We start from the raw sequence: 26,844 nt of genomic DNA on the forward strand, positions 1-26,844 counted from the left end.
GGCCCCAAATCCCCTTGTTAGATTACTCAAGCACACTAAATGCATCCAGAAGCACTTTAGGACTTGTAGCACGAGTGTGTGTGTGTGAGAGAGAGAGCATGTTATGTGGAAACACAACTCTGCTTTTCTGTGTAGATTTTATCATTGAGACAAGGAGGAAAATCTGTGACTGTCTTAATGTCAGTGGAGAAAAGGAGTCCAGACTTTGATTGTACTATGTGAAATGGAAAAAATGGAAAGTAATTAAAAGAAATCTCTACAAAAATAAACATGCGCGTCAATAATAAATGACTACACGGACCAGAATGCACCGCGGCTGTCAGATTCAGCCGAGCACTGGAGGTACTGCTGTACCAGAGAAGTGCACACTGACATACGGGCTGGCTTGCTCGGTAAGTTGCTGATATTTGTTTTTAGACAACTATCGTGTATATTACCACATGTAATTCACTAGATAATGGCGGCATTTGTTGTGAAATTACTCCGTATTAACGTGTGTTATTTGACGAAATTCTTACCGGACTTGCTAGCCTACATTAGCCCGAGTTAGCTGTTATCATCATCCGTAGCTAACCAAACCAATGTACACGGTTAGCAACTGGAAGTAACGTTAGCTAGTTTGTAAACCTTCCCCACCGGAAAGTCACTACTTCTACCTCTAGTGGTATGTCGGTGGTCTCGTCGGAGATAGCGTTACCTATTTGGCTTACTGTAATACATTAGTGATAGTGTCCACTTTTTATCGTTAACGTTACAATAGTTAGCTGCGTCGTCCACTTAAAGCAACGTCAGCAGTCGGTGCCTCTGTACTGTCACAAGCTGTGAGTCCCTGAACGTCTCACTGCTCGATGGTAACATGTCTTCATCCTGCCCTGTGTCACACGCAGCTCTCAGTGCTTCAAACATGGATCAAGACAACAATTCAGAGGTTTGTAACACTTACAATACCTGTGTTTGTATGTGTGTGTGTCTGTGTGTGTGTGTGTGTGTGTGTGTGAGAGAGAGAGAGAGAGAGAAAAGATGTTTTTGGCTGATGTTTCGCCAGCTGTCCTGCTCACACCGGGGTAGGAGGACACACTGGCTAGCTAGAGTGTTATAGTATGATGTAGTTTGATTTAAAAACACATATCAGTGTTTCCACAGTCATGGAAAACCGTGGAAAAGGCATGTAATTTCACAATCACGTTTTCCAGTATTTTGGAGAGTCACAAAAAAATATTGATAGTTTTGGAAAAATTCTGAAAATGTATTGTGTGGATTAAAGTTAAATTACATTAATGTAACGTAATGGTGAATTTATTTTCTGTAGCTGACAATGTAACGTAGCTCTTGTATGGGTCTACGTGGGACAACGTTTTGTTTGTTCATTACTAAAGTCCCCCTACCCCCACAAATTCAAATGGCTGTATTTTGTGTTTATTTTACTATTTGAAAAGAAAACATGCAGGTTTGGAATGCATGTTTTTTTCTAAATTTTTTAAAAAATATATTTTTTCAATTTTTATAGAAATTCATAAAAAAATAGTATTTAAACCATATATATATATATATATATATATATATATATATATATATATATATATATATATATATATATATATATATATATATACTGTTTTCTTTAAAACGTTTTTTTGTTTTTTTTTTGGCTTTATTTTCCTTTTAAGATTTTGGGCAATTTTTTCAGATAACTTATAGATAACACATCATGTGTGGAATGATGAAATTATGTTTGAATAGAGTTTAAATCTTATATGTCTTCAATGTGTGGGAACCCTGATATATGTTTCTCAGCTTTAGTTGTTTCTCAACCATTGCCATTCTCTCTTGCCCTGAACAGTTGCCTAATTATATGCAGTCAGTCCCTATTTCTCAATGTGGCTAGACTTGAACAGGATTTATCCCTTAATCTTGCACAATGATGCAAACATGCCATCTTTCTTAAAATATTGTTTTCTTTGTAATTCCCTAACAGGATGAGTCAGTTGGCCCATCAGAGGACCCTTCAGAAGAGGAGCTGCCTTGTCTACCTCCAGGGCTCTGTAAGCTGTTTGTTTAAAATACAGTTTGCTGTTTTTCATCAGGAAGATTGTGTAATACCCGTAATACCGCTCTTTCTCCTTTTTTTAGCCACTGTTTGCTACGTCATGCCTTTGTTACAAACAATTTCATGTTATATAAATTAAAAAATATATACCTACATCTTTTTTGACTACATGGTTTGTCAGCCTTATTGTTTATTGCAGCAGCCTTTTCATTGTAATGCAGAACTTGCTACTTCCTGTAGCGATAGTAGATCTCCACATTATTACACATCATTCTTTAAGAATGCAACTTTTGATGATTAAAATGCATGTGCTTTTAGTTTTATTACATTCCTCAATATTAGCCAGAGACTTTTTGTCACATTTTTTCCAGATCCACACACTACAAAAAAAAAACTTTTATACTTGGACTTTTTTCTAATGTGCACGTAATCCCTAGACTTGTATAATCTTAGCTCAACAGCTGCAAAGAATAGGGCCTGAATTGCTATAACTGTACCTACTTTGTTAATGAAAATATAAAACTATACAAAATTGCTAATATATCATAGTATTGTATTTTGTTAGTATAGTTGTCTTTTATTGTTCTGTACCTTAAACTGTTTCTGTTGTCCCTGTCTAGCGGATGGTGAAGCAATGGAGCTGCTTTGGCAGTTGCGATCCCAGCGCCGCCAGTCGTCCCCTGAACTCCCAGAGACAGTGACCTGTCTTACTGCCCCTGATGGCAGCCTCCTGTACCTGGTGGGCACGGCCCACTTCAGTGACAGCAGCAAAAAGGATGTGGCCACGGTGAGCCAATGAGAGTTTAAAGCAGAATTAATACAGTACGCTGCACCCTGTTAAAATGTGATATGCTGTGAACAGTCAGTGATATAACCGAGTAATTCTATGAATGTGGAGAGGCCTCTCTTTTATGCTCTCTTATTCTGCGTCTGTCTCTTATCTTACATACCCACTGCTCTTTCTCTGCATGACACAGACGATCCGCGCTGTGCAGCCAGACGTGGTGGTGGTGGAACTGTGCCAGTACAGAGTGTCTATGCTCAAGATGGACGAGAATACACTGCTGAGGGAAGCCAAAGACATCAACCTGGATAAGGTTCAGCAGGCCATCAAACAGGTCAGGTTTTCACAATGATGGGGATGATGGGGATTTACAATGGCAGTAGTGTAAAAGACAGCAGGACTAGATAACGTGGAGAGGAGACTGCATGAACAAGGCAGTGTTGGTGGTGTTTTGGAATTTGAAACCACTGTTATCCTATGATGGGAGTAACAGTGAAGGGGATTGCAGCAAGCACTCCTTGTTAATGGGCAAATATCTGATATATGATGCACAACAGGTTAACCCTTTAATACCTGGATCATCATCAGTTTTCTTGTGCTGTGTTTAGATGCCTTTCACAAGCGTTGAAACCTCTGGGAAAAAAAATGGTTTGATTTTTTTGGAAAAAAAAGGCAATTAGCAACTTGGAAAGAAAGGTCCCGCAAATTGCAACAAAAAAAAAAGTATAAGGCATTAAGAAATTCACGTGAAAATTAGCTAGGGGATTATATTGTATTATCAAAAACAAGGGAAAATGTTCAGAAAATTTCATTTATAAATCTAATCATTATATATTTAGAAAATAATTTTTTTTTTAAAAAAATAGCACTTTCTTTGAGCACTTTTCATGTTTATTTTTGATTTTTCTTTTTTTTGTTGTTGCTTATTATCATGTTTTGTTGCTTATTTTCTTGTAACCTTTTGTAAATTTCTTACTTTTTTTTTGTTTATTGCCTTCTTCCAATTGCTCAAGTCAAGAGTAAAAATGTCAGTAAAGAACTTTTATTCTGTTCTGCACTTGTGTGTATCTACTTCTTGGTTCTCCAAAACTATGTTTATGTATGTGCATGAAAATGTGTAATATACTGTCACTGTATTTTTTTTTTTAAATTACAGAATTACCACTGAAAGCATACTTGTGTTTTTGGGAATGCTTATTTCTGCCTCATGTGTTTGTCAGAACGGGCTGATGTCTGGCCTGATGCAGATTCTCCTGCTCAAGGTTTCAGCTCACATCACAGAGCAACTGGGTATGGCTCCTGGAGGAGAGTTTAGGGAGGCTTTCAAAGAGGTAAAACATGCACTAACAAAGTCATAAAAAATGGATAATAGTGTCAGTTTTAGTATTTAGTTTATATATTCTCAAGTTTGTCTTTGCACGCAGGCTGGACAAGTGCCGTTCTGTAAATTTCACCTTGGGGACAGGCCCATCCCGGTGACGTTCAAGAGGGCCATTGCAGCTCTCAGTCTGTGGCAGAAGGCCCGTTTGGCATGGGGTCTTTGCTTTCTGTCAGACCCAATCAGGTATGAGCTCACCTTACTCCCAGTGTCATGAGACTGTTTTTTCCAATATCTGTTATCAGAGAGGGGTTTTTAAGCGAAGAATAAGAGGTACTGTATCTTGCACTTGATTTCTGAAAATTAGATGTCCTAAGGTGATCCACATTATTGGTATACCGTGATTCTGAAGCTGCCTCTCTACTCAACTCACCAAGAAATGTGGATGTTGCTAAATTTGAAAGAAGAAATGTTTGTTATTAATAGGGAGGTTGTTAAAATAATCTCATTTGAGTGTTTATGATCAGGGTTCTGAATGGGTTCAGATCATGCTGTGTAGTGGTCTCTCTTCAGAGGATTCCATTTGTGGAAATGGTGGAGAAGAGCAAAGGTTTTAAAAAGTTTAAATTTGCTTCCTAGACACTGTAGAATTGTGTCTCTTTGGAGAACTAGGGAATGTGCGCCCACACTTATTTTACAGAGTACATGCAACTCTGCCAATTTTTTAAGATGCTGGTGTCTTTGTGATGTGATGTTTGATTTTTTGATGATGATAATGTGATTGTGTGTTTTATGACATCTCTCAGATTGGGCCTGTCACATTTTCTGATGTATTCAAAAGCGTTGCCTAGGGTGACCTTAACAAAAAAAAAAATTAAAATCCTTGAAAGTTTGTTTTAAAAGCAAATTTTCTTATCACACGTAGCTGCGCCGGGATACATGCTCTGAATTTTATATTTGTAGACTGATAATGGGTTGAAAATGCAGGCAGTCTCCTCCAAATGCAATCTTTTGCCCAAAATTGATCATTTTTCACTAAAAGGCAGTAAAAAAAAAAAAAAACAGAAAACAAAAATGTCTTCCTCTTTGTGTGACCATCAGCGACTGTGTTGGACTGTGTGTCATTTTTTTAGTAAAGAGGACGTGGAGAAGTGCAAACAGAAGGACCTGCTGGAGCAGACCATGTCAGAGATGATCGGCGAGTTTCCTGCTCTCCACCAGACCATCGTGGCTGAAAGAGACATCTACCTCACGCACACGCTCCGCCAGGCTACACGATGTGTGGAGGCCCCCCGTAACGCCCAGAGTACGTATCACACTGTTCAGCCATATAATAATCCTATCATTCTTACTTGTAGATTTTTAGCTCGGTGATCCTGTTTTTTCCCCCTCCTTAATCCATGCATCTATTTTTATTCACATATCATAAATTCTGTGTTTATTTATGTTGTTGTTTTACATATTCATTGCTCATTAAAATTTATAATTACGTGGTTTGCACTTTATGTTTGCAATATTCATGAATATGCATGAAGGCTTTTTAAATGCATTTTCAGATTTGCATAGCTTTTGCTTGACATGTTTTTATCTCTTAACAAGACATGTCAACCTACTTTGTGTATCTTTGTGGTTACGAAAACCGTTGCGTAATAAACCGTCCAGTAATGACAGTGTTGTTTGAATGCTACGTAGACCTATAATGGAAATGTTGAGTCATGGTGTGTGTAAAAAAAGGGCTTCATTTTTAACATTTTTCACAGTAACAGTGACATTTTTTCACTGACTTACTTATCTTAACAGCAATGTCTTTTATTTGTGGTGAGGACACAAAAAATCATGCTCAGTGAATCATATTGTCCATGTTCAGCTGTGCATTTTTTTTATAGTTAATGAATTGTCAAAAAGGTAAAAATCCAGACATTCAGGCCTTGTTTATCTGTCCCTAGTGTATTGATTAATTTTCGTGGAGAGATACCGGTGGTTTCATACATAGTAAAAGTGTTGAGTGTTTATATAACAGAACATTTTATGCTCTTTTCTGGGATAGAAGTGCCTGCTGTGGTGGTTGGAGTTGTAGGAATGGGTCATGTCCCTGGAATAGAAAGAAACTGGGATAAGCAGCTCAACATAAATGAAATCATGAGGTAAGTTTGTGACATTACAGATTGTCAGAGGTACGGACACACCGTAACAATTCCACTGCTGCTCATGTATCTGTCTGTCTCTCCCTCAGTGTTGCACCTCCCTCTCGTGTTGGCTGGGTGTTGCGCACAGTCATAAAGGGCGTCATGATGGGCATGCTGGGATATGCCTGCTACCGAGCTGGAGGAAGTATAGGTCGAGTTCTGCTGTCTTTACCTGCAGTCCAATCTTTAATGGAGACTCTGCGGCCACCCCCTGCTCTAAGCCATCAGTGACACGACTTTTGATCTTTTAAAACAATGCATTTTTCACCAATGGCCTTAAAAACAGGAGCTGAGGCTGGAGGAAAGGTTTCACCAGCCCACACGATGAACTAACAAGGACCTCAGGGGGGTCAGGAGCCTCCCACCTCGTAGTGGTGTCCCTGTAGACACAGCAGGGCCGTACTGCCAAAGAAACCCTGACAGTACTCTTTTCTTTTTCTTTCATATTTTGTGCAAATCCTGCATTTTGTAAGGTTTACAAATGCCAATAATTCCTTTTGAATAGATAAACATTTTCCCCACCATTCCTTTAAATGACAGACGGGCAAATTCACAAAGAATGGATTACATCTGCTGATAGCACCATGAATTGCACATCACTTCTGCCTTGTCTAAAGGTAAAAATTCACAAAATATTTTTTATATAGCAGCGCAAACACACTCAAAAAGTTATGCAGCCGGGTGCAATATGCCCATTTTTTCTTCATCCGCAATTATCTACACAGCAAACTATAAATTCTGCCTGTGCAGCAAGAACACAAAATAATGGCGGAGACAAAACGGACTGTGACCGATCATTTGTAGAGGCATTTCTCAAAACTTCAGGCAAGTAATATAAATGTGACAGAGAGACACCGTTTTTGGGCCAGCGCTGGGTGTGACACCCCTTAAAAATCCAAAATGGGCTAATTTTGCACCAAACATATTCATGTTACCTAATTTAATATGCGCTGAAAGCACAGGAGCACTGAGACGCTGTTTGCTTAGCAGCACTTTTGGAGGAGCATTTTACACTTTGTGGGTGCTTTAAGAATTACACAGCTTCTTTTTCTCAGTTTTGCAGATTTTTGTGAATTTGCCCCAAAGTTTTTATTCGACAAGTATCATCAGAATCAACTTCAGTCACATGCTCTGATATAACTGAGCCATTTTCTGAGAGGCACACTTTTCTAACGCTCTCTCCTTATTCCTTCCTCCTTTCTGGTGCCAGCCAGCATTTTTGGGTAATTTGCCCATTTCAAGTCCAGCACTTTATCAGAGAGTCTTGTACTGAACGTGCAGCCGATGGAAAGGAGACGTGAAATAAAACAGTATGTCAGTCAAAACAAAGAGTGGCCCTCGTGGTGTGAGGTAAATGAGAAAAATGTCCAAATTGGAAGTTAAATTATAATTTTCTTAATCTTTGGTAAATCTACGATTTGAAATACATATTCTTCAAAACTCACATAAGACAAAATGATCTCCCCCAGTGCATGGTCCTGCCCACATAAACAGACAAGTGCCTCATATTGCAGCAGTAAGGGCTAATGGTGAGCTTCAAGGAATGGCAAAAATGTGTTATATGCATCATACACATACTGCAACCAAATGGTCAATGCAACTTTCTAGTCTTCTGTCTTTATATAATCATATGAATGGCCTATTTTATAAATACTGTTGCCCTAAATATAGACCATCTAGTTTGTGTTGTCTTGGCTTCAGCTGAAATCACCACAGCCCGTTCATTTTATGGTCACTCATACATTCAACAGAGACCTGACGCAGGACAGGCTTAATGTGCCTCAGGATGAGCAAAGCATTTATCCTGTTATTTGTGTGTTTGATTGTACCTCCAATATGAGGCACCCTCACATCTTGGCTTTAACTGGCTCCATCTGTGAGTAAGAGTTCATACTTGACTCAAAAATATGCATCTTGTACAGAAAGACATCTCTAGAAACCTCCACACGAGAACATGTGTCATTCAGCGCACCAGCTGTTCCTACTTTTACAATATATGCATTATCACTTGCCAGTCGGATTGTAGAAATGGGAATAAGGAATGAGATGATTAAAATGAGACTGGTATGTTTCCCTCAAATTAAGGATTTGACTTGACCTTAATAATGTCTCAGTGGAATTTTGTTATGGACTTGTTTTGTCGACTATGAAGGAAACGGACACTTGAGATTGGTCAGAGTTGGGAGGTAAAGCCTTACACTGCTATCACTGCTGCCTTTGACCCTCAGATTGCCTCCACTGCTGAGGCTTTATGCTACCAACACTGACCTGTATCTGTAGTACAGAGCTTCTTATTGCACGTGTAAAAAAATTGTTAAATAATCTCTCGGAGCTTAATGTGGGAGATCCCCAAATAAATCCATCAGTCTGAACAAGGTATTAATGAGATTGCAAGGCCATAAACCAACATAAATCCCCAATCTTAGTTTTCAGTGATTATATGTGCAGTAGTGGCATTATTTAGGTGTATTTATAACTCATATGAAAGGAGTTCATTTGTTGTTTTTAACCTGTGAAATAGTCCAATGGACTAATATGGGACTTTAGTAAATGAGTCATTGCCACAAACATAAAGTCACCCTCACATTAAACTAACTCAGATAACCTGTCTTCCAAGTCATTAAACATGCTTAAGTAAGAGACGAGGATATGTGGAACAGTTGCAGTCATGCCTCTCAGTCCCTCAGCAGTATAAAACAGTCAAACTTAAACATTATTTGTCTGTCTCCCTCCCAGATTATTTCCAAAGGTTCGATCTATTGTGTGTTTGAGAACTGCCAAGAGATATCGGTATGAATGTCTGTACATGCTGAAAGATTTTTTTCCCCATGCCCTTGTGTTGTATTGTCATTGTTAACAAACCAAACATTAAATTCTGACTTCTGTAATGAATTATTAAAAGATTTTATCTAAAGACAAACTGTTATTTGCCTCAGAAATATTGCTTTTTTAACCATGTTGCATAGATGCATGGGCGGATTATGAGACAAAGGTCTCTTGGGCACAGATACAGTATGATGGTGTGTTTTTTTTGTTGTTGTTCTGCATTGTCTTTGTAGTCGTTACTCATCTTTTGAGGGATTCTGTGGCTCTTGTGGGGGTTTTTTTTATCTCTTAGTAGTCAATTTATCTTTCTTTGTGGTTGTTTTGCCCATTTTTGTAGTTATTTTGTGCCTCTTTGCATTTTTATTTGGTCTCTTCCTGGTAAGTATGGGTTAATTTAAGTGACATTTTGCAGGTAAAGGCTAGGGTGTGCCCTGACACTTTCTGCCCCTGCATCTGTGCCTGATATGCTCATTCTCTCCACCCATGCACTGTTGCCAATATTTAAATGCACTCAGCAGTGGCATCATAAAAAGCCCCCAAAATAAATATTTAGGATATACTATATATATTTATATGTTATCATTAATATTATTAGGGCAACTTTCTAATCCTTTTGTGATATTTATATAATAATAATTGATTATTTTAATCCTCATTATGTTTACATAATAAAGAAGTTTGTGTATTATATACACGAAAGCTGACAAAGAAAGAAAAAATTGGCCAACAGCCCACTTTGTAAGTATTGAAAGTCATATTTGCTGTGTACCATCTGAGTGTTTTAGAGAGAAAATGAGAAAAAAAAAAGTTGTCTATAGCCTGGTTTTAGCAGGCTTACCCGTGTTGGGAAAACCTGCGTGCACTAATTTTGCTGGGAAAGGTTTTATAATAGATCCATGGGGGTAACACAGAGGTCCAGCCTCAACCCAGAACCGCACCTTGCGCTCAGTGATGATGAAGTTTCCAAAGTACCAGAGTCAAGTCATTTTATTTCATTAAAATGATGCATCTGTATATTTGGGATGATTTAATCAAATAACGACGATGACATTATTATCTCTACATTGTTAACTTGTAATTAGTCTGACATCGATTTTAGATCCGGCCGAAATAGTTCCGTCTGTACGGTGTTTCCTGACGGACAAATAATAAAGAAACACAGTCTGTCTCGCAAACATCCGCTGTGAGCTGCAGGATTATGAAAGCATGATTAGTGACTTTATTTAACTGCGCCAGTGGAGACACGCAGCCAGATGGCTCAGTGTAGATGGCTTATTTAGGACCTCGGCTGGGACCATCACGCATCTTTACCCCCACTGTGTCCGCGGTCAGACTGCTCGGGATGGCCGACATGGGTCTGTCGATGAGTCGGTCCTCGCTGGAGCGGCTCGACTTTGACAACCTGGCTCTCAGGAAACTCCCCCTGGACTCATCGGAGGAGCCAGGGGTGCGGCAGGTGAAAGGAGCGTGTTTCTCCCGGGTGAAGCCGCAGCCGCTGACCAAGCCCCGGTTCGTGGCGGTGTCACATGAAGCCCTCGCGCTGCTGGGGCTCGACGGGGTGGAGGTCATGAATGACCCGCTCGGGCCGGAGTATCTGAGCGGGTCCAAAGTCATGCCCGGATCCGAGCCCGCTGCTCACTGCTACTGCGGCCACCAGTTCGGCCAGTTCGCGGGCCAGCTGGGCGACGGGGCGGCCTGCTACCTCGGCGAGGTGAAGGTGCCGCCCGGACAAGAGCCCGAACTGCTGCGGGAGAACCCGAGCGGCCGCTGGGAGATCCAGGTGAAAGGAGCAGGACTGACCCCTTATTCCAGGTACAAGAGATTGTTTTTTTTAATTGTCGGTTTATTTAGTGATAAACAATTTGTATGAAATACACAGGGCGACATGGGGAAAATGAAATGCCTTATCACAATATTTTTGACCAAATACCTCGATATCGATATTGTGACGATACTGTAGGGCTTACTTCGGTGGCACTGAGGGTCAATACATAACATTTTAGAAAACACAGCATTTCTTTAAACACAACAACATTTGACAAAACAAAACAGCATTTCAGAAAACTCAACATCATCTTGGGAAACACTGAGACTTGTTTGAAATTTTTGTGAAATATAGTGTTTTGTGGAGAGTTAATGTGTTTTGTGAAATGCCATTGTGTTCAGTGATAGGTATTTAATGAAATGTTGTGTTTCCCGAAATGTCATTTTGTTATAGCCTAAATGCTGTGTTATCTGAAATGTTGAATTTTCCAAAATTGTGAAGTGTTTTGTGAAATATTGTAGAGTTTTATGAAATGTTGTGTTATGACCCTCCAGGGTCCCCGTGGTTTACTAATAGTGTTTTCGCAAAGTATGTACATAAGACTTTGCAATGTGAATATAATGACTGTGTTGGTAAAGACAAACAATAACAGCTAGAACAGTCTGGCCTTTGCTCTGCATTATTGACTGACCTGAATTGTTTTATTAACTGTGGGGTTTATTGCCTCAGCTTTGCTTTGTTTGTCAAAGCACTTTTTAAACTGCGTTTTTAAAGGTGGAATATAAATAATGTTGTTATTACTATTATAACAATGCAGCCTTTAAAACCAGGAAAAGACACCTAAAATATTAAGATAACTGAATTCTCAGACGATGTCTTATAGGCTATCACAATAACGATTTAATATCTATAAATTACCCAGCACTACATTACATGTATGAAACCAGGGAAAAATAATTTGATTTACTTTACTTTTTTGAACGATATAAAGCAGATGTGGTTAAAGAGTGTATGATGAGTTTTAGAGGGACTTTAAGCTTTGGCACAGTTGAGTTGGATTGTCCAGCATAATCAGGCTGATGTACCTTTCTTTGTGACGATCTTATCTTTTCTGTCCTCCACAGACAAGCTGATGGCCGTAAAGTCCTGCGCTCCAGCATCAGAGAGTTCCTGTGCAGCGAGGTGATGTTCTTCCTGGGTATTCCCACCACCAGAGCCGGCTCTGTAGTGACCTCTGACAGCAGGGTCGTACGAGATGTGTACTACAGCGGGAATCCTCGCCATGAGAGATGCTCTGTGGTCCTTCGCATTGCTCCCACCTTCCTCAGGTAAGCGCACCTTGTCCTCCCTTTCCTCTGACTTGGAGCTTCTCGAGATGTACACACAAGATTTGATTGTCTGAGTTGTGCGCTCTCTGAACAGGTTTGGATCCTTTGAGATCTTTAAGCGGGCTGACGAGTACACGGGTCGTCAGGGTCCCAGCTATGGACGAGACGAGATCCGAGGACAGATGATGGATTATGTCATTGAGGTGTTTTACCCTGAGATCCAGCAGAATCACCCAGACAGGGTGGAGAGGAACGTGGCTTTCTTCAGAGAGGTCAGAGCACAACAGTGACACTCTGTCACCCGACAACACACACATTTCAGCCAGGGAAAGGGCACTTGAGTATAAGACGAAAATGTTTTCCAAGGTTTACTCGAATCAAGCAAGTAGCCGATTCAAGGCCTGAAATTACAGTTCGGAGCCAAGAGCATTTGGATCCTCTTATCCTGTTAAGCTGCTGTGGATGCTTCAGTGACTGCATGTGCTGAGTCACTGTGACTGTCTGTGCTCAGTCACTGTGACCTCTGCTCAATATGAGATTAAGATGTTAACAAGGCATTAAACTCTGGATAGGGACGTTTGACATTTTCCTTATCTAATAAGAAGTTTCAGATGTTTCTGAATACAATGCACTTCTCTCATGTCAGATAACCATCTTTTTCTTGTTTGCAGGTGATGCGACGCACAGCTCGACTCGTGGCTCAGTGGCAGTGTGTAGGTTTCTGCCATGGAGTCCTAAACACAGACAACATGAGCATCCTGGGACTCACGCTGGACTATGGTCCATATGGATTTATGGACAGGTCAGACATTTGCAGAGCGTAAATTGATCCAGCAGTCATCTCTTTGTTCTGTATGGTTATTTAATTTTAAGTCAAATGAGCACATTTATTTTGATGCAGTAACTTATTCATGATTATCATGCAGGTGTAGGTTGAAATGATAGTGAAACAGTAATCATTATACAGATCTTCCAGGTATGAAGTCTCCATCGCTCATCAGATAACAGAAAAACAACTTTTGGTATCCTCCTCAGGTTTGATCCAGATTTTATTTGCAACGCTTCTGACAACTCCGGACGATACTCCTACCAGGCCCAGCCAGCTATCTGCAGGTGGAATCTGGTGAAGCTAGCGGAGGCTCTCGCTCCAGAGCTGCCACCAGATCGGGCCGAGGCCGTTATGGACGAGTACCTGGATCTGTATAACGGCTTCTACCTTGAGAACATGAGGAAGAAGCTGGGCTTACTGAAGAAAAACGAGCCTGAGGACGAGATCCTGATCACGGAGCTGCTGCAGACCATGCACAACACAGGTGGGAGTGGAGGATCATTATATAGTGAGAGAGCATTTAATCACATTTGAATACGTAATTCAGACGTACATGTACAACATTATTAATTTAAACAACATTTAAATAATCACTGGTGCAACATGACATGCTTTTAACCCTTTCTCTTCCCCTCCTGCAGGTGCTGACTTCACCAACACCTTCCGTAGCTTGAGCCAGATTTGCTGTCCCACTGGGGGAGAAAGTGAGGGAGATGAGGAGCTTGTCAAGAAAGCCACAGACTTCCTGCTGGAGCAGTGCGCCTCCTTAGAGGAGCTCAAGGCTGCCAGCAAACCCACTATGGACCCTCGGTGAGCTTTCCATGAATGCTGCATTCTGTGCAAACACAATATGTTTTGTCTATTTCATACCATCACAGTAAGGAAATGTAAATAAAACCCTGTTTCATTTTTTAGGATGATTAATAAAGATATATATGTCAGAAATAAAATGGTGAATGCAGCTCAAGAAACCTAAGTCAAACTTGCTGTGGATGTACATGGTTTCCAGAAGATGAATCATACCATTTTTGGTGTCCTTTTGGTCAAAATTTCTATCTGATGGAGAAAAGAGGTAACTCTGCCATGCTGTACTGCAGCACATTCCTGCTCCTCAGGACATGTTATGTGCTCATAATCCAGTTTTTAGCACCACGCGTAGGACTGAATTGGATTTTTTATTTTTTTTTACACTACAAAATTAAAAGCATTGTGCCCAGACTGGTGTGATGCACTTTGCAGCCTCTGGGTGCCACTACTGGGGCTTTACATTATTGGTCTTGTATGCAGGTGTTTGTACAACGAATGATTCACAGTGCATCAGTTTGAGGTGTCTTAAAGCTGTAGTTGGTAACTTTTATTAAAAAAAAGAACTTTTTGACATATTTGCTGAATCTATCATTATATCCAGACAGTAGTACATTAGACGGATAATCTAAAGATGTAAAAATTTAAAAATATATGTTCCTCTGCCTCCTTGTGTGCTTTTAACAGCATTTGCAAGAATCCACCACAACTGAACAAAACCAACCAATCAGAAGAGAGGATGCTTTAATGCAGCTTTCAGTCTTGTCCGTCACTGCTTGTGAACTGCAGTCAAACGAGGCAGCGCTGATCAAATATGAATTAAGATCACGTTACTGCATCGCCTGTTTCTTACCTCCAGTGTTTTCAGAAACTTATTTTAGTGTACTGTTCAGCTGTGAAATGAGAAAGTTTACTCCAGCCACTTGGCAGTGATTTATTTTGGCTCAACTGTTTTCAATATGGCGAGCTGATCTCAATCGTTCTGTCTAAAAACATCTGAGGATAGAAATAGGCGATGCTGTAACAGAATTTTGATTCATATTTGATCAACGCTGCCTACTTTGACAGTTTGACCGCAGTTCATGAGCAGTGATTGACATGATCGACGGCTGTGTACGAGACTCATGGCTCTGATTGGTTGTTTTCATTCAGCTGCGGTGGATTCTTGAAAATACCATTAAAGGTAACAGGAGGAGACGGGATAAGATTTTTTTCACAGACTAACTGCCTCATATAATACTTAATGGATAAAGTGACAGTTTCATCAAATATGACAAAAGTCATTTACATTATTTTGTAGCTTTAAGAAAATTGTAATAGATTTTTTGGCCATTCGAGGAAAGCAGGAACAGCTGTAGGTGCAATATTGCCAATACTGACATGTCACAATTAAATTATGAACAAAGTGTTAGCAGACAATTACATATGTTTGCATACAGCTGCATCAGAGCAACAGAAGCATTCATTTAGAGCTGTGTTCCTGGTCCAATAGTCACTCTCCTATAGCTCTGTTTTAGCATCATAAAAGTATGAATAGATGCAAATTTAAGGACTTAAATGCTATTCATCCTAAACCCCGCTAGAGCTGGTTTACAATTTGAAAGTGACACCCTGGAGCCAGACTGTCCCATATGAAAGGAAACATTACCATCTTATATCTGCCAAGGTTGTGGTTTTACAAAACAATGCTAAAGAAAATACAAAATTTCATCATCTGCCATGTACAGTATTGTGTGAAAGGCTTGTTATTATGTGTCTTTGGAAGCCAAAGAGGGAAGATTGTATGATATACACAACAGATTTAGAGTAATGAGAGTAATACGTAACGCGTTATGTGAATTCCTGCCTAATCTAATCTTTTTGTGCTTGTAAGTGTATTCAGTGGAACAGAATGCAGCATAAAGATAATCTTTGTTTTGTTCCATCTTGTTACCTCAGATTCCCCATAACGAATCTAACAGCTGTTAAAACCAGGATTGCCTGCACTGGCAGCGCTGGTACTTTGCTCTCTCCAACATGCCAATAAAGATTATAACCATTATGTTTTCTGTCTGCTGTTGACAGTGAGCTGGCGATGCTGCTCTCTATGGCCCAGAGCAACCCAGCGCTGTTCCAGATGATCTCAGACAGGGCGACAATTGCGAGGCAGTTGGACAGGCTCAGCAGACTGAAAGACCTGATGGAGACCAGTCAGGAAGAGCTGAAAACCAAACAGGCGGAGGAGTGGAGCCGCTGGATCACACGCTATAGGTGAGATTCAGGGGGAGAAAAAAATTAATGAGCCGATTTAGGGAAGAAGGCAAGATATGTGAAGGAAATGATGTGAAAGAAAAACAGCTGGTATGTAAAAGAAGAGGTAGAGGGTGGAAGAAGTGCATGGACCGGATGAGAGAGTTGTGGGTGGATGGTGATAGTGGAAGTGTGACTGATAAAGGCGGGGTGGACAGAGAGAAAGAAGAGGAAATGGGGTGTTGAGTCTGACATTGCTCCGCTGTCTGACTGGGTGTTTTGTGTTATCACTGCCGCAGGAAGCGTCTGGCTCGGGAGCTGGAAGGCCAGAGTGATGTGCAGGCCGTGCAGGAGGAGAGGGTGAGGGTGATGGACAGCACTAACCCTCGTGTGGTGCTCAGGAACTACATCGCCCAGAATGCAATTGAGGCTGCTGAGAACGGTGACTTCTCTGAGGTCAGGCTCAGATCACTGTGGTGCTCCTGGTGTTTTGTTTTGCGCAAGTGAAAGTTGATTTATGATACGCTTGTTTTAGTTTAGACAGTTGAGCATCTGAGCTAGAAATATTATTAAAATGTTACCAGGTAAAGTTTTTCCAACGACTCAATTTCTGCATTAAAGGGATAGTTTGGATCTTTTAGCTCTTTGAAACCTGGATCCTCTTTACTTTTCTTCAGAAGTCTTTTATAGGTTTTTAAATCTTTGGACCCTGAGCAAATTGGTGCGATTTCTTTCAAAAACATGAGGAATAATGCAACTTAGAAAAATATCCCACAAATTGAAAGAAATTAGTCAATTTAGACAATTATTTTTAAAAAGAGCTAGGTAAAAATGTCCAGTAAATGTAACAGCAGTACGTTGCTTAGCTTCCATGTCAGCACTGCTGCTGCTTCTCCAAACTGGGTGTGTGCCGACAGACATCTACTGTATGCAATAACTGCCTATGGATAAGTACTTCGCTCAACCCCACTACAAAAAGAAATCCAAACTATCCCTTTAAGAGTGATTTAAATAAAGATTAGAATTCACCTAAGCTACACTAATTCCCTTTGCTCTCTTCAGTTTCAGTGTTTCACTTTCAGGCTGTTTACTTGCTCTCACTTCCTCTCTGTGCTGCAGGTCCAGCGGGTCCTCAAGGTGTTAGAGAAGCCTTTCTCTACGCAGCCAGGTCTGGAGCTTCCTGCGTGGGTGGGCGGAGGCGAGGCCGCAGAACGGGGGGAGAGGGATGAAGGAGAGGAGCAACAGCAAGCGGCGGCATCAACATCTACAGCCAGAAATCCTGTTCCCTATGACAGCAAGCCCCCAGCTTGGGCCCATGAAATCTGTGTCACATGATCTTCGTAAAAACTTCCCTGATTGTTCGCTGTCCTGCCTAAAATTATGAGAGCATATTGGTCTCTTAGTTCGTATTTTTTTACCTTTTATGTCTCTTCCAATCAGTGCACAACTCTCTATTATTTTGGCAGGCAGCGTTCAGGGAAGTTAGTATGAGGCACGACACCCCATACGCTACATAGCTGAACCAAAGCAGACACGGAGTGAGTTGAATTTTGTGGGACAGATGCATATAGATGAAAAGCTTTTTATTGTGTCTTAAAAAATGTTTTTTTCGTTTACACTCTGCTTAAAACAGGATGTTGCAGTCTGCCTAAACATCAGAAGTAACTTAATATGAAGAATTTGATAGATAAGGAGTTTTTAAGGTGAAATTTACATAGATACACTTAAATGCGAGATGAATTAAGTGTGGAGAAAAAAAAAGAAAAATTCAGTTTTTCAAAGATATCACACAAAAGATGACTATAAAAAACAACCAAAGACATTTTGGGGAAGACACATTTTCTTTTGATTTAAGGAAGGAGACCCTCAGCTTATTCCCTGCCTGCTTGGCGTTTGGTTATAGTAATTAATGACGACTCAGACAACAAGTCCTACAGTGACCTGTCTGACTCTGACAAACTGTGGGGTGTCACCTCAGTATATACCAAAAATAAGATGTGTGTGTGTGTGTGTGCGTTTGTGTGTGTGTGAGAGAGAAAGAGAGATAAAGCGATGATGTTTTGGGGCATGTATTAGGGTGAAAGGGAGAGATTGCACTTGATCCAATGAGCCGCAGTAGATAAACACGCACAAAATGTTCTCCTACAGTAGAAAACATTGCCTTTTGCAGCTGTCATAGTACCACTTCGTAGGCCACTAACATCATTTGCAACCACTTTTGTTACCTAACACGTTCAGCAAGCTTTGGAGTTGATTTACGGGATACTGCATGTCATTCATGACTGTTTTAGTAAACTTGTGACCATGCAAACTTCTCAGAGGAAGTTGTGGATTCAGTTTTGCCACGAGTGTAACACTATCAAATGTGGTTTTATAGAACGGATGGGGGGAGGGGGGTATTTCCACCATTCATGAGTTTGTTTTAACTATATGTTAACTAATGCCTCAACAGTGATCATCACTTGTTATATTTGAATCTGTTGCTTTGGCAAATTAATTCAGATTTGCTGTCAGAACAAGGCTTTCACCGAAAAAATGGCAAAAGTGGACATTAAATGAGCAGTCTGTTTTTACCCTCCCCCCCAATGAAATATGTGGTTGAGCTCCTCCTCAGCTATAGCCTTAATATAGCCAAATAAACTGAGTATTTAATAGACAGTTTCCTCGTTATTTTGTGCCAAAGACATACCTACCATAGCTGCATGTTCATGAACTGGTCTGAACTCCACCTCCGCATTTCTGTGTTGCGTAACAGTTTTAATTGATGTTGCCATGATTGCACCTCTCTTATAACAAACAAATCTTGAAACTTTTCATCTTTGTGTAAATGTCACTCAGACCCAGCTCTGACATTTTCAGTTCGTTTATAACACTATGGTTTCCTTGTTCTGTTTCCTGGACGCATGACAAAGTATAGTATTTCTGTAACCGTGCAGCTGAGCGTCTGCAGCTCGAGGCGTCAGTATCGCTCATGTCCCAGCACGTCTCAAACATTTGCTTACTCTACTCATACTCAAAGCACTGCGGCGTAGTGTAAATGTTTAAATTCCAGCGCATTTTGCCAACCTTAAGGTCGCTATCCAAAGTGTGCGCACCTAACAACGCATTTCAAAGTCATATTATCAGCCCACTCTCCTGTTCCACACATTCCAGTCTCTGTTTCACCTTTCTATGCAAGCCTCCAGCAGGACTCGGGAGTGGCTTTTGGTGACCTCAGGGTGCGCCCTGAGCGGCTGACACGCAGAGCTGCGCAATGATCGAGGCTGAGCGCATAGGTGGGATCTGGGACAATGGTTGTGTAGCGACTGAAGAGCGAAATCATCCAAAGAATCTCTCCTAGACTTTTTATTTGATTTTTTTTTTTTCCAAATAAAAAAAAATGTCTAAGCGAGTCAGACTGGGCTATTACCGCCAGGAAGTAAACAAAACCTCATGGGAAGTACCGGAGCGGTACCGGGAGCTGAAGCAGGTGGGGACCGGGGCGTACGGGACGGTGTGGTAAGTGAATTCTGCATAACTGGTACAAGCTTTAACACTGGTTGTACAGCGGGTTATTAGAAAGCACGGTAACAAAGAAAGCGACGGAACAGATGGTGCCATACAGGCAGCCGCGCTGTGCCACAGCCAAACAAAAGAAAAAGTATCTGCGCTCCGCTGAACACATGCTGCTTCACTTCCTTATATGATGGAGACACTTGCACCGAAACATTTACCACAATCACCATGTCATCTTTAACCATCTCTGAGGTTATTGAATTGTGTGGAGCGAGTGGGTGCTTCCGGGTGAAATAAGTGCGCTTAGCCAAGTTTACACATACACAACAATGGAAAGCTGCTTTTCGGGGCACCTTTGTGCGCCTCGCAGCATGCGGCCCCTTTGTTATCAATGATTAACTCTGTGGGCGGATACTAAGCCGCCCCGACTGACTCAGTGCAACTTAATCACACATGAAAAACTCAGAAATTGTGTCAGGATACAAGCTGGAGATTGAGCCGCATGCTGCAACCATCACGGCTGAAACTGGATAGGCAGGGAGCGGTGTGTGTGTGTGTTTGTTTATTTGTGTGTGTGTGTGTGTGTGTGTGTGTGTGTGTGTGTGTGTGTAAGCAGGTTTGGGTTTATAGTGAACACTCCTGATGAGAGGATAAGAAAGGATGTAAAACATATCCTCTTTCTCCCCTGATCACACTGAAGTTCCTGTGGTTCCTGTGATTTGATTATAATTTCCTAGTCATTTTACTGATCATCTGATGTTCCTTCAGAGATATATTTCCTGAAGCTCTCTGGTGTATTTCTCACCCTCAGCTCAGCAGTGGACTCCAGAACAGGAACCAAAGTGGCAATCAAGAAGCTGTACAGACCTTTCCAGTCGGAGCTCTTCGCCAAGCGGGCCTACAGGGAGCTGAGGCTTCTCAAACACATGAAACATGAAAATGTGAGATTCAGCTTTATTAGTGCAAGATGTCCAGGCCCTTAGGGCTGCCCAGGACTATTGACAGTGAAGAGCATGTAGCAGTTCTTTATTAAAGGTCTGCTGTATACAATTTAAGAGCATCTAAGAGCAGACATGGTTTATGATATTCATAACTGTCTTTATATTAGTTTGTAATCACCTGAAAATAAGAAATGTGTTTTTGTTACATTAGAATGAGCCAGTTTTAGGGGTGTTCCATCAGGAGAGACAAATCAACCCTGGTCCACCAAAATGTGCATGTGTACTTAAGTATCTCCTACTTATTCAGTCTCTGTGTCCAACTCTGTGCAGACTAATTTGGAGCAATGTTTAAGCGTTGCTTGGGCGGGAATGAGTAGGATTTTGTGGTGGCCCTCATTGCATCTTGCTGATAAAAGGGATGACGTTAAAATCTGCGCATCCACCCGAGTGTTGTATTTCTGAAGCTGATAAATATCCGTGACTACTGCAGAGTCATTTGACCTGGCTTTGAATGCTGATTGTAACCTTTCCCATAACGTACAAAAGCCAGATGTAAGCAGGTGCTACAGTAGCTCAGAACAGACAAACTAAACACTGGCTTTACATAGGACCATTTGCATTTTTGGCCACTGTATTTCTCCTAAACGCTTGGCTCACAGGAGAAGTTTAGAAGTTTCAGTTCTGCAGCCTCACTGCTAGATGCCATTCAATCCTTCACACTCGACCTTAAATTAACCAAAAGGGTAATTTTCTGTCTGTTTCTGTCTGGTGCAGGTGATCGGCCTATTTGATGTGTTCACTGCTGACCTCTCCCTGGACAGATTCCATGACTTGTAAGTTTTTGGCAAACTTATTTCAAAGTTGCGTCCTGTTGGGAGGTATCCCCTGCATAATCTTTTCCCCTTCCCTCAGTTATCTGGTGATGCCGTTCATGGGGACAGATCTGGGGAAGCTGATGAAGCTGCAGAGGCTGTCAGAGGAGAAAATTCAGTATTTGGTTTATCAGATGCTCAAGGGGCTTAAGGTGGAGAACTCTATTTTGATCGTACATTGCAGACAGTTTATGACTTAACAGCTTGAGTTTATTTGTTCTGTTGATTAAATCCAGGTTATATTATTTTATTGCAGTATATTCATTCTGCTGGTATAATTCACAGGGTAAGTTGGCTTTTATATATTTCCACCATGTATAAGTGAGATAAAGATTGTGTTTTTTAGTGTTTCCTGCACAAACATATACCCTCCCAATTTTATAACACTCTTGAATGGATTTTAGTGTTCGTGTTTCTTTGCCGCTGACTCACAGTCATAGTTTATCTTCTCACATTCATTTGTGCAGGACCTTAAACCAGGAAATCTCGCCATCAACCAAGACTGTGAGCTCAAGGTACACACCCTGCTTAGCCAAACAAGCACAACCAATCATGTGTATTCATTTTAAGCTATTAAATTTATAGAGTTACAGTTTAAAATGTACAAACTGCAACAATTAAATCATCAATGCATTGTCAATGAATGTCACTGCCAGTTCTACGTTTTTAAAACATCCCTTTAAAGTCTTGTTACAGACCTGTCACCTCATTATGAGTAAGATGTAAATTTTGCCGTGTCTGTGTTTTTCATTTCGTGTTCTGTCAGATCTTGGACTTTGGTTTGGCGCGGCAGGCAGACAGCGAGATGACGGGGTATGTGGTGACTCGGTGGTACAGAGCCCCAGAGGTCATCCTGAGCTGGATGCACTACACTCAGACGGGTAATGAAGAGCTAATTAAAGGAAAAAACCCACTCACACACTGTCATCTTCTACCAATGTGTCATGTTCAGTGCTCCCCATTAGCACTGAGTCCTGATGTTGTGTTATGATGTAGCATCAATTACTTGTTCTAGTGTTCTTATTTGCCCTCAGCTCAGATTTTCGGCTTCAGATAGTGATTTACTGCATATCCCAGAATGACCTTTACAACCTCCAGTGAACAGACAGTCTTTTTTCTTTGTTATTCTAAAGATTTATTCCACATGACTTGTGGTTGCAGTGCATTCTGGTCTATCGAGGCTCCAGTCAATGCAAACATAAGTATTTATATTCTTCTTATATGACTGGATGAATTACTGAACAGGCTTACTGTAAGTGTCAGGGCACACCTGACCTTCACCTGCAAACTGCTTTTCGAAGAGACACATACCAACCTGGAAGAAATTTAAATTACCCCAAATAGATACAAAACGGCTAGACAGAGATGCAAATATTGGGTAAATAAGGGGGGCAAAACAACCACAACAACCACAAAATGACTTCAAAGAGATGAAAAGCAACTAAAACGAGACTAAAAATGACCATCAAGAGACACAAAACAACTTCAAAAAGAGGCCAAACAACTATGAAGTCTGTATTTTTTGCTCCTGTATAGGAGAGGTGGTAGGGCCTTCTGCATGTCTTTGCCCAGGAGCAGAGAAAAGCGAGTCTAGTAAGCAGCAGTAATTAAAAATGTCATAGTAATATATACTGGGAGAAAAATCAAGTGGACAGTGTGGTGTTTAAAAGCATCTTTGTTTAGTCAGTCTGGGTCCAAGACAGTCAGGTCTAACTTTAATAGATTTCGACTTACAAGATCTTGTTATTCCATAAAGGCCTCCCAGCTGTATACGCACAACATGATTTTATTGCATCTTTCTTATTGTGTAACCGTTTGGGACCAGGCAACCATATCAGCGATGAAACCTGTAATGTCATTCTTCAAACAAGCTTTGAGAATATTGGATCAGAAGCCAATTAAATAACACCATTGTAGAATTTATTTAAAAAAAAGTATAACTTACTTAGCTTTGAAAATGTTTCTAAATCTCCCATCCATACAATTGATTTGTCAGTGTGTGTGAATGGCCTTGCCCCAGAACTAGTCAGTCAAATTATTTTAAAATATAAGAACAAAGAAGCCCATACAAAGGGATCAGTTAATAAAGAATGCAAACGGGTAAAGCACAGGAGAGCATTTGGTCAGTACTCTTTTACAGTTAAAGGCCCACAGATTTGAAATACCCTGGAATAAAAGCATTAACAGAGTTTAAAGCTTTCAATACCAAGACAAAACTATGGCTAAAACAAAGGCAAATCTGTGAGCTAAGATACATGGGCTTATACAACATATGTATTTTCTTTTCTTTTATTTGATGTTAATTGTCATATTCATTCATTGTTGCTTCAGTGACTGTCTGCAGTGGTTGTTCATTTATGTTTATTTAATTGTTCTCTTTGCCTGCATTAGAGTGCTTTATTTCTTGAAAGCCTAAGTCGTTTGCAAATTAGCTATGACAAGAAGTCCTACATACATTGCATCCATGGATAGAGCACTAAAAGGCTATACTGGGCACACGCCAAAGGCCCCAAAGGGTCAGGGGCTTCCCTGGCCCCCAGCAAAATGCCACTCAAATTAAGATGCACTGACCAGGATTACACTCAAGACTGCAAAGAGACACAAAAATACAAAAAGATGCATAACGACTACAAGGAGATGCAAAACAACAACAACAGAAAAAAGGCAAAACCACCACAAAATCTATGCGTCTTGCTCCTATTTAGGAGTCGTATTGGGGCCTTCTGCATGTCTGTGCCCAGCGGCCCATTGTGTCATAGTCTGCCCATGATTGCATCAGTTTCATTTTATTAAAAATGCCTGCATATAAGGGTCCCTATCAAATACATGAATAAATACGTTTTTAACAAATGGTAATATTACATATCCCCACTAGGTGGTGGTCTCTTGACACCTCATCCTGTATTGCAGGTGCTTTGTTAGAAAATACATGCATCTTTTACTGTGGATCACTGGTCCACAATGTCCGGTAATTTGATGTTTCTTATGATTGTAACAGAGTGTGAATGTGTTCTGCTTTTTCATCAGTGGACATTTGGTCTGTGGGCTGCATCATGGCAGAGATGCTGCAAGGAAAACCTCTTTTTAAAGGCACCGACCGTATCCTTTATTGACCCCTCTCCACTGACATGTTACAGACATTCACAGAGCTAAAAGACAGACAGAGGAATCATTTTTCAATGTATAATTTCACTGTTTTTCCTCTTACGTTGTTTTTAAAAAATGTCCTGTTTATGTGACTTATTGTATTTGATCCTTGACCCCTGTTCCTCAGACCTAGATCAGCTGACTGAGATCATGAAGCTCACAGGAACTCCAACTCAGGAATTTATATCAAAACTAGAGTCTGAGGACGTAAGTTCAGAACATGCAGCACAAACAGGAACCGAGATACACTCCCTGATTTTGTTTGTGCCCCCAAAACCTTTGAATTTTAGAAACTGGAAGCTCAACTGGGCAAAATCGGTGGGTTTGTGCTGCATTAAATGGATCAATTTCTTCTCTTAGGCCAAAAGCTACATCAAAAGCCTCCCAAAAGTGGAAAAGAAAGACCTTCAGAAGGTCTTTCCCACAACTAATCCACAAGGTAGGATGTGCTTAGCCCTTTAATCTGATCCATTTTTCACAGTCAAACAGTGATTTGACTTCCTGTTTCCACTCTTCCCTCAGCTGTGTCTGTGCTGGAGCGTATGTTATTGCTGGATCCGGAGAGCCGAGTAACCGCTTCAGACGCTCTCAGGCTGCCTTACTTCAGCGAGTACAGAGAACCGGAGGAGGAGACAGAAGCACAGCCGTACGACCACTCGCTAGACAACACAGACCAGCCCCTGGATCAGTGGAAACGTAAGGATGACAGGGGAGGAGGAGCTGCTCCACTGATTATGGTGCAAGGAAGCAAAAAATGGAGGTAGACGAGGAAGAAGAGTCGAGCTGTTATGTTTTAATGATCAGTGTCCTGCTGTGCTTCTCTCTTTAGGTCACACCTTCACAGAGATCTTGACCTTCAAACCAGTTCTGCCAGATTCCAAAGAAACTGCGCTGTAAGACACAAAGAGTCGGCTGTGCTGCGTGGGGCCAAAACAAACTTCCATGTCTTTTTATCTTGATGTCAAGTGAGCGTAATGAATGCCTGTGGATCTAATTCACAATTCTATTGTAAGTGCAAGTTCCCAAGTTTTGGATTTGACTTTCAACATCATGTTGGTCCAGAGGCTTGTTTCCTGACTTTAGCGTCAGATCTTTCATGCACATCCTAATGAGCTGAAGATGCTGTACATCACGTAACACTATTCTTTGATAACTAAGTTATCAAAGAATTTTGTTTTATATTATGTACAATTTCAGTTTCACTTCTGTGGTACCTATACCTTGTAAGAGTTTGTTGTTGTTGTTTGTTTATTGTTTTTTTTTTTTTTCAGAATAAATCCTACCAATTTGGTTTAAAGTTCAAATCAGATAATTTCACATTTTAGCAGGCAATATTGTAGTCAAGCTAACTCTTCTAATAATTCTAGATGTATCTTGGTGAAATTTGTTGTTTAATGAGGTTGCATCGTTTGAGCCATTTGCATCAGTAAAAGCAAAATATGAAGGTAATACATCAGGATAATGCATCACCCTGAAATGAAATGTAAATTAATGAGAATTACTTCATGGACAGTATTTTTCTTATTTCCATCTTGAATTATGTTGCCTTCCCCCTTAGTGACTACATGTCCTTAAAAGACATTAGATTGAATGTCCTTGTTTGTGTGTGTGCGTGTCTGTGTGTAGTCTACATGTCCTCTCTGACCTCGTTATTCCTCCCAGTGGCCTTAAAATAATGAAAAAACAAATACACTGCTGAGATGCCAATCACACAACATTAATCCCAGCAGGTTGTGCACAAACATTCACATTTTAATTTTTATACCAAAAACAGATTTTCAACTGATTATGTTGGGCTTGTTTTTCTTAACACAGAAAGTAGCACAAAGCACATTATATGTGTTGATTTGTAGATTCATGTTTCTCATGCATTTTTATCATTAAATATTCTCTTTGAAAATTGTGCTTGTTTTTTCAGTCACCCAGCCATACTTTGTTTGCGTGTTACTTGTGTTAAACAATGGATTTTGGCTTATGATGTGTTGTTCAATAAAGAAGTGGTGTAACAATCAGAGGCCAAGATATCCTTATTTTTAGTTTCTAATATGGGCCAAGTAGCAAGCTATACAAGACTGGAGCTTGCATTTCCTATAACGGCAAGGCAAATTTATGTCTATAGCATCCCAAAGTGCTTTACAGATTAGTCAAGTTAAGGTTTGTTGTAGCTCAATTACAAAACATGCCTCAAATGTGGTAATTTCAGTGTAATTTCAATTTGATCTATAAAGTCTAGTCTCATAAATCACAATTAGCCTTTGAGGGCTTTACAGCAT

The 26,844-nt window shown here is 40.5% G+C and overlaps 3 protein-coding genes across 4 annotated transcripts; all 3 read left to right on the forward strand.

Annotated features, from left to right (window-relative positions):
• The first annotated feature begins 299 nt into the window (after positions 1 to 299).
• On the forward strand, positions 300 to 9,255 carry trabd (TraB domain containing). 2 transcript variants are annotated; one of them, XM_042496459.2, is made up of 10 exons: positions 300 to 392; positions 888 to 928; positions 1,976 to 2,042; positions 2,668 to 2,834; positions 3,025 to 3,165; positions 4,052 to 4,162; positions 4,256 to 4,395; positions 5,283 to 5,455; positions 6,197 to 6,293; positions 6,383 to 9,255. In XM_042496459.2, the coding sequence occupies exons 2-10, from the start codon at positions 905 to 907 to the stop codon at positions 6,564 to 6,566; spliced, it is 1,104 nt and encodes a 367-aa protein (XP_042352393.1). In that variant the 5' UTR covers positions 300 to 392; positions 888 to 904; the 3' UTR covers positions 6,567 to 9,255. The 2 variants fall into 2 exon arrangements, with proteins under 2 accessions (XP_042352393.1, XP_042352392.1); XM_042496458.2 differs by lacking the exon at positions 300 to 392 and having other exon boundaries at positions 842 to 928.
• A 1,057-nt stretch (positions 9,256 to 10,312) lies between these two features.
• Positions 10,313 to 18,770, forward strand: selenoo1 (selenoprotein O1). Its single transcript, XM_042496850.2, has 9 exons — positions 10,313 to 10,973; positions 12,051 to 12,254; positions 12,349 to 12,526; positions 12,926 to 13,056; positions 13,290 to 13,567; positions 13,725 to 13,893; positions 15,952 to 16,137; positions 16,416 to 16,572; positions 17,236 to 18,770. The coding sequence occupies exons 1-9, from the start codon at positions 10,429 to 10,431 to the stop codon at positions 17,458 to 17,460; spliced, it is 2,073 nt and encodes a 690-aa protein (XP_042352784.1). The 5' UTR covers positions 10,313 to 10,428; the 3' UTR covers positions 17,461 to 18,770.
• Positions 18,771 to 18,896: 126 nt separating this feature from the next.
• mapk12a (mitogen-activated protein kinase 12a) lies at positions 18,897 to 26,585 on the forward strand. The gene is made up of 12 exons (XM_042496851.2): positions 18,897 to 19,614; positions 20,423 to 20,552; positions 21,327 to 21,385; positions 21,465 to 21,576; positions 21,681 to 21,710; positions 21,892 to 21,939; positions 22,191 to 22,305; positions 24,452 to 24,523; positions 24,699 to 24,778; positions 24,932 to 25,010; positions 25,094 to 25,267; positions 25,401 to 26,585. Exons 1-12 carry the CDS (start codon positions 19,496 to 19,498, stop codon positions 25,466 to 25,468), a joined length of 1,086 nt encoding a protein of 361 aa, XP_042352785.1. The 5' UTR covers positions 18,897 to 19,495; the 3' UTR covers positions 25,469 to 26,585.
• Positions 26,586 to 26,844: the final 259 nt, after the last annotated feature.

This window comes from Plectropomus leopardus, chromosome 7, assembly GCF_026936395.1.
Source record: "Plectropomus leopardus strain MGB_pleo_1.0 chromosome 7, ASM2693639v1, whole genome shotgun sequence".
Lineage (NCBI taxonomy): Eukaryota > Metazoa > Chordata > Actinopteri > Perciformes > Serranidae > Plectropomus > Plectropomus leopardus.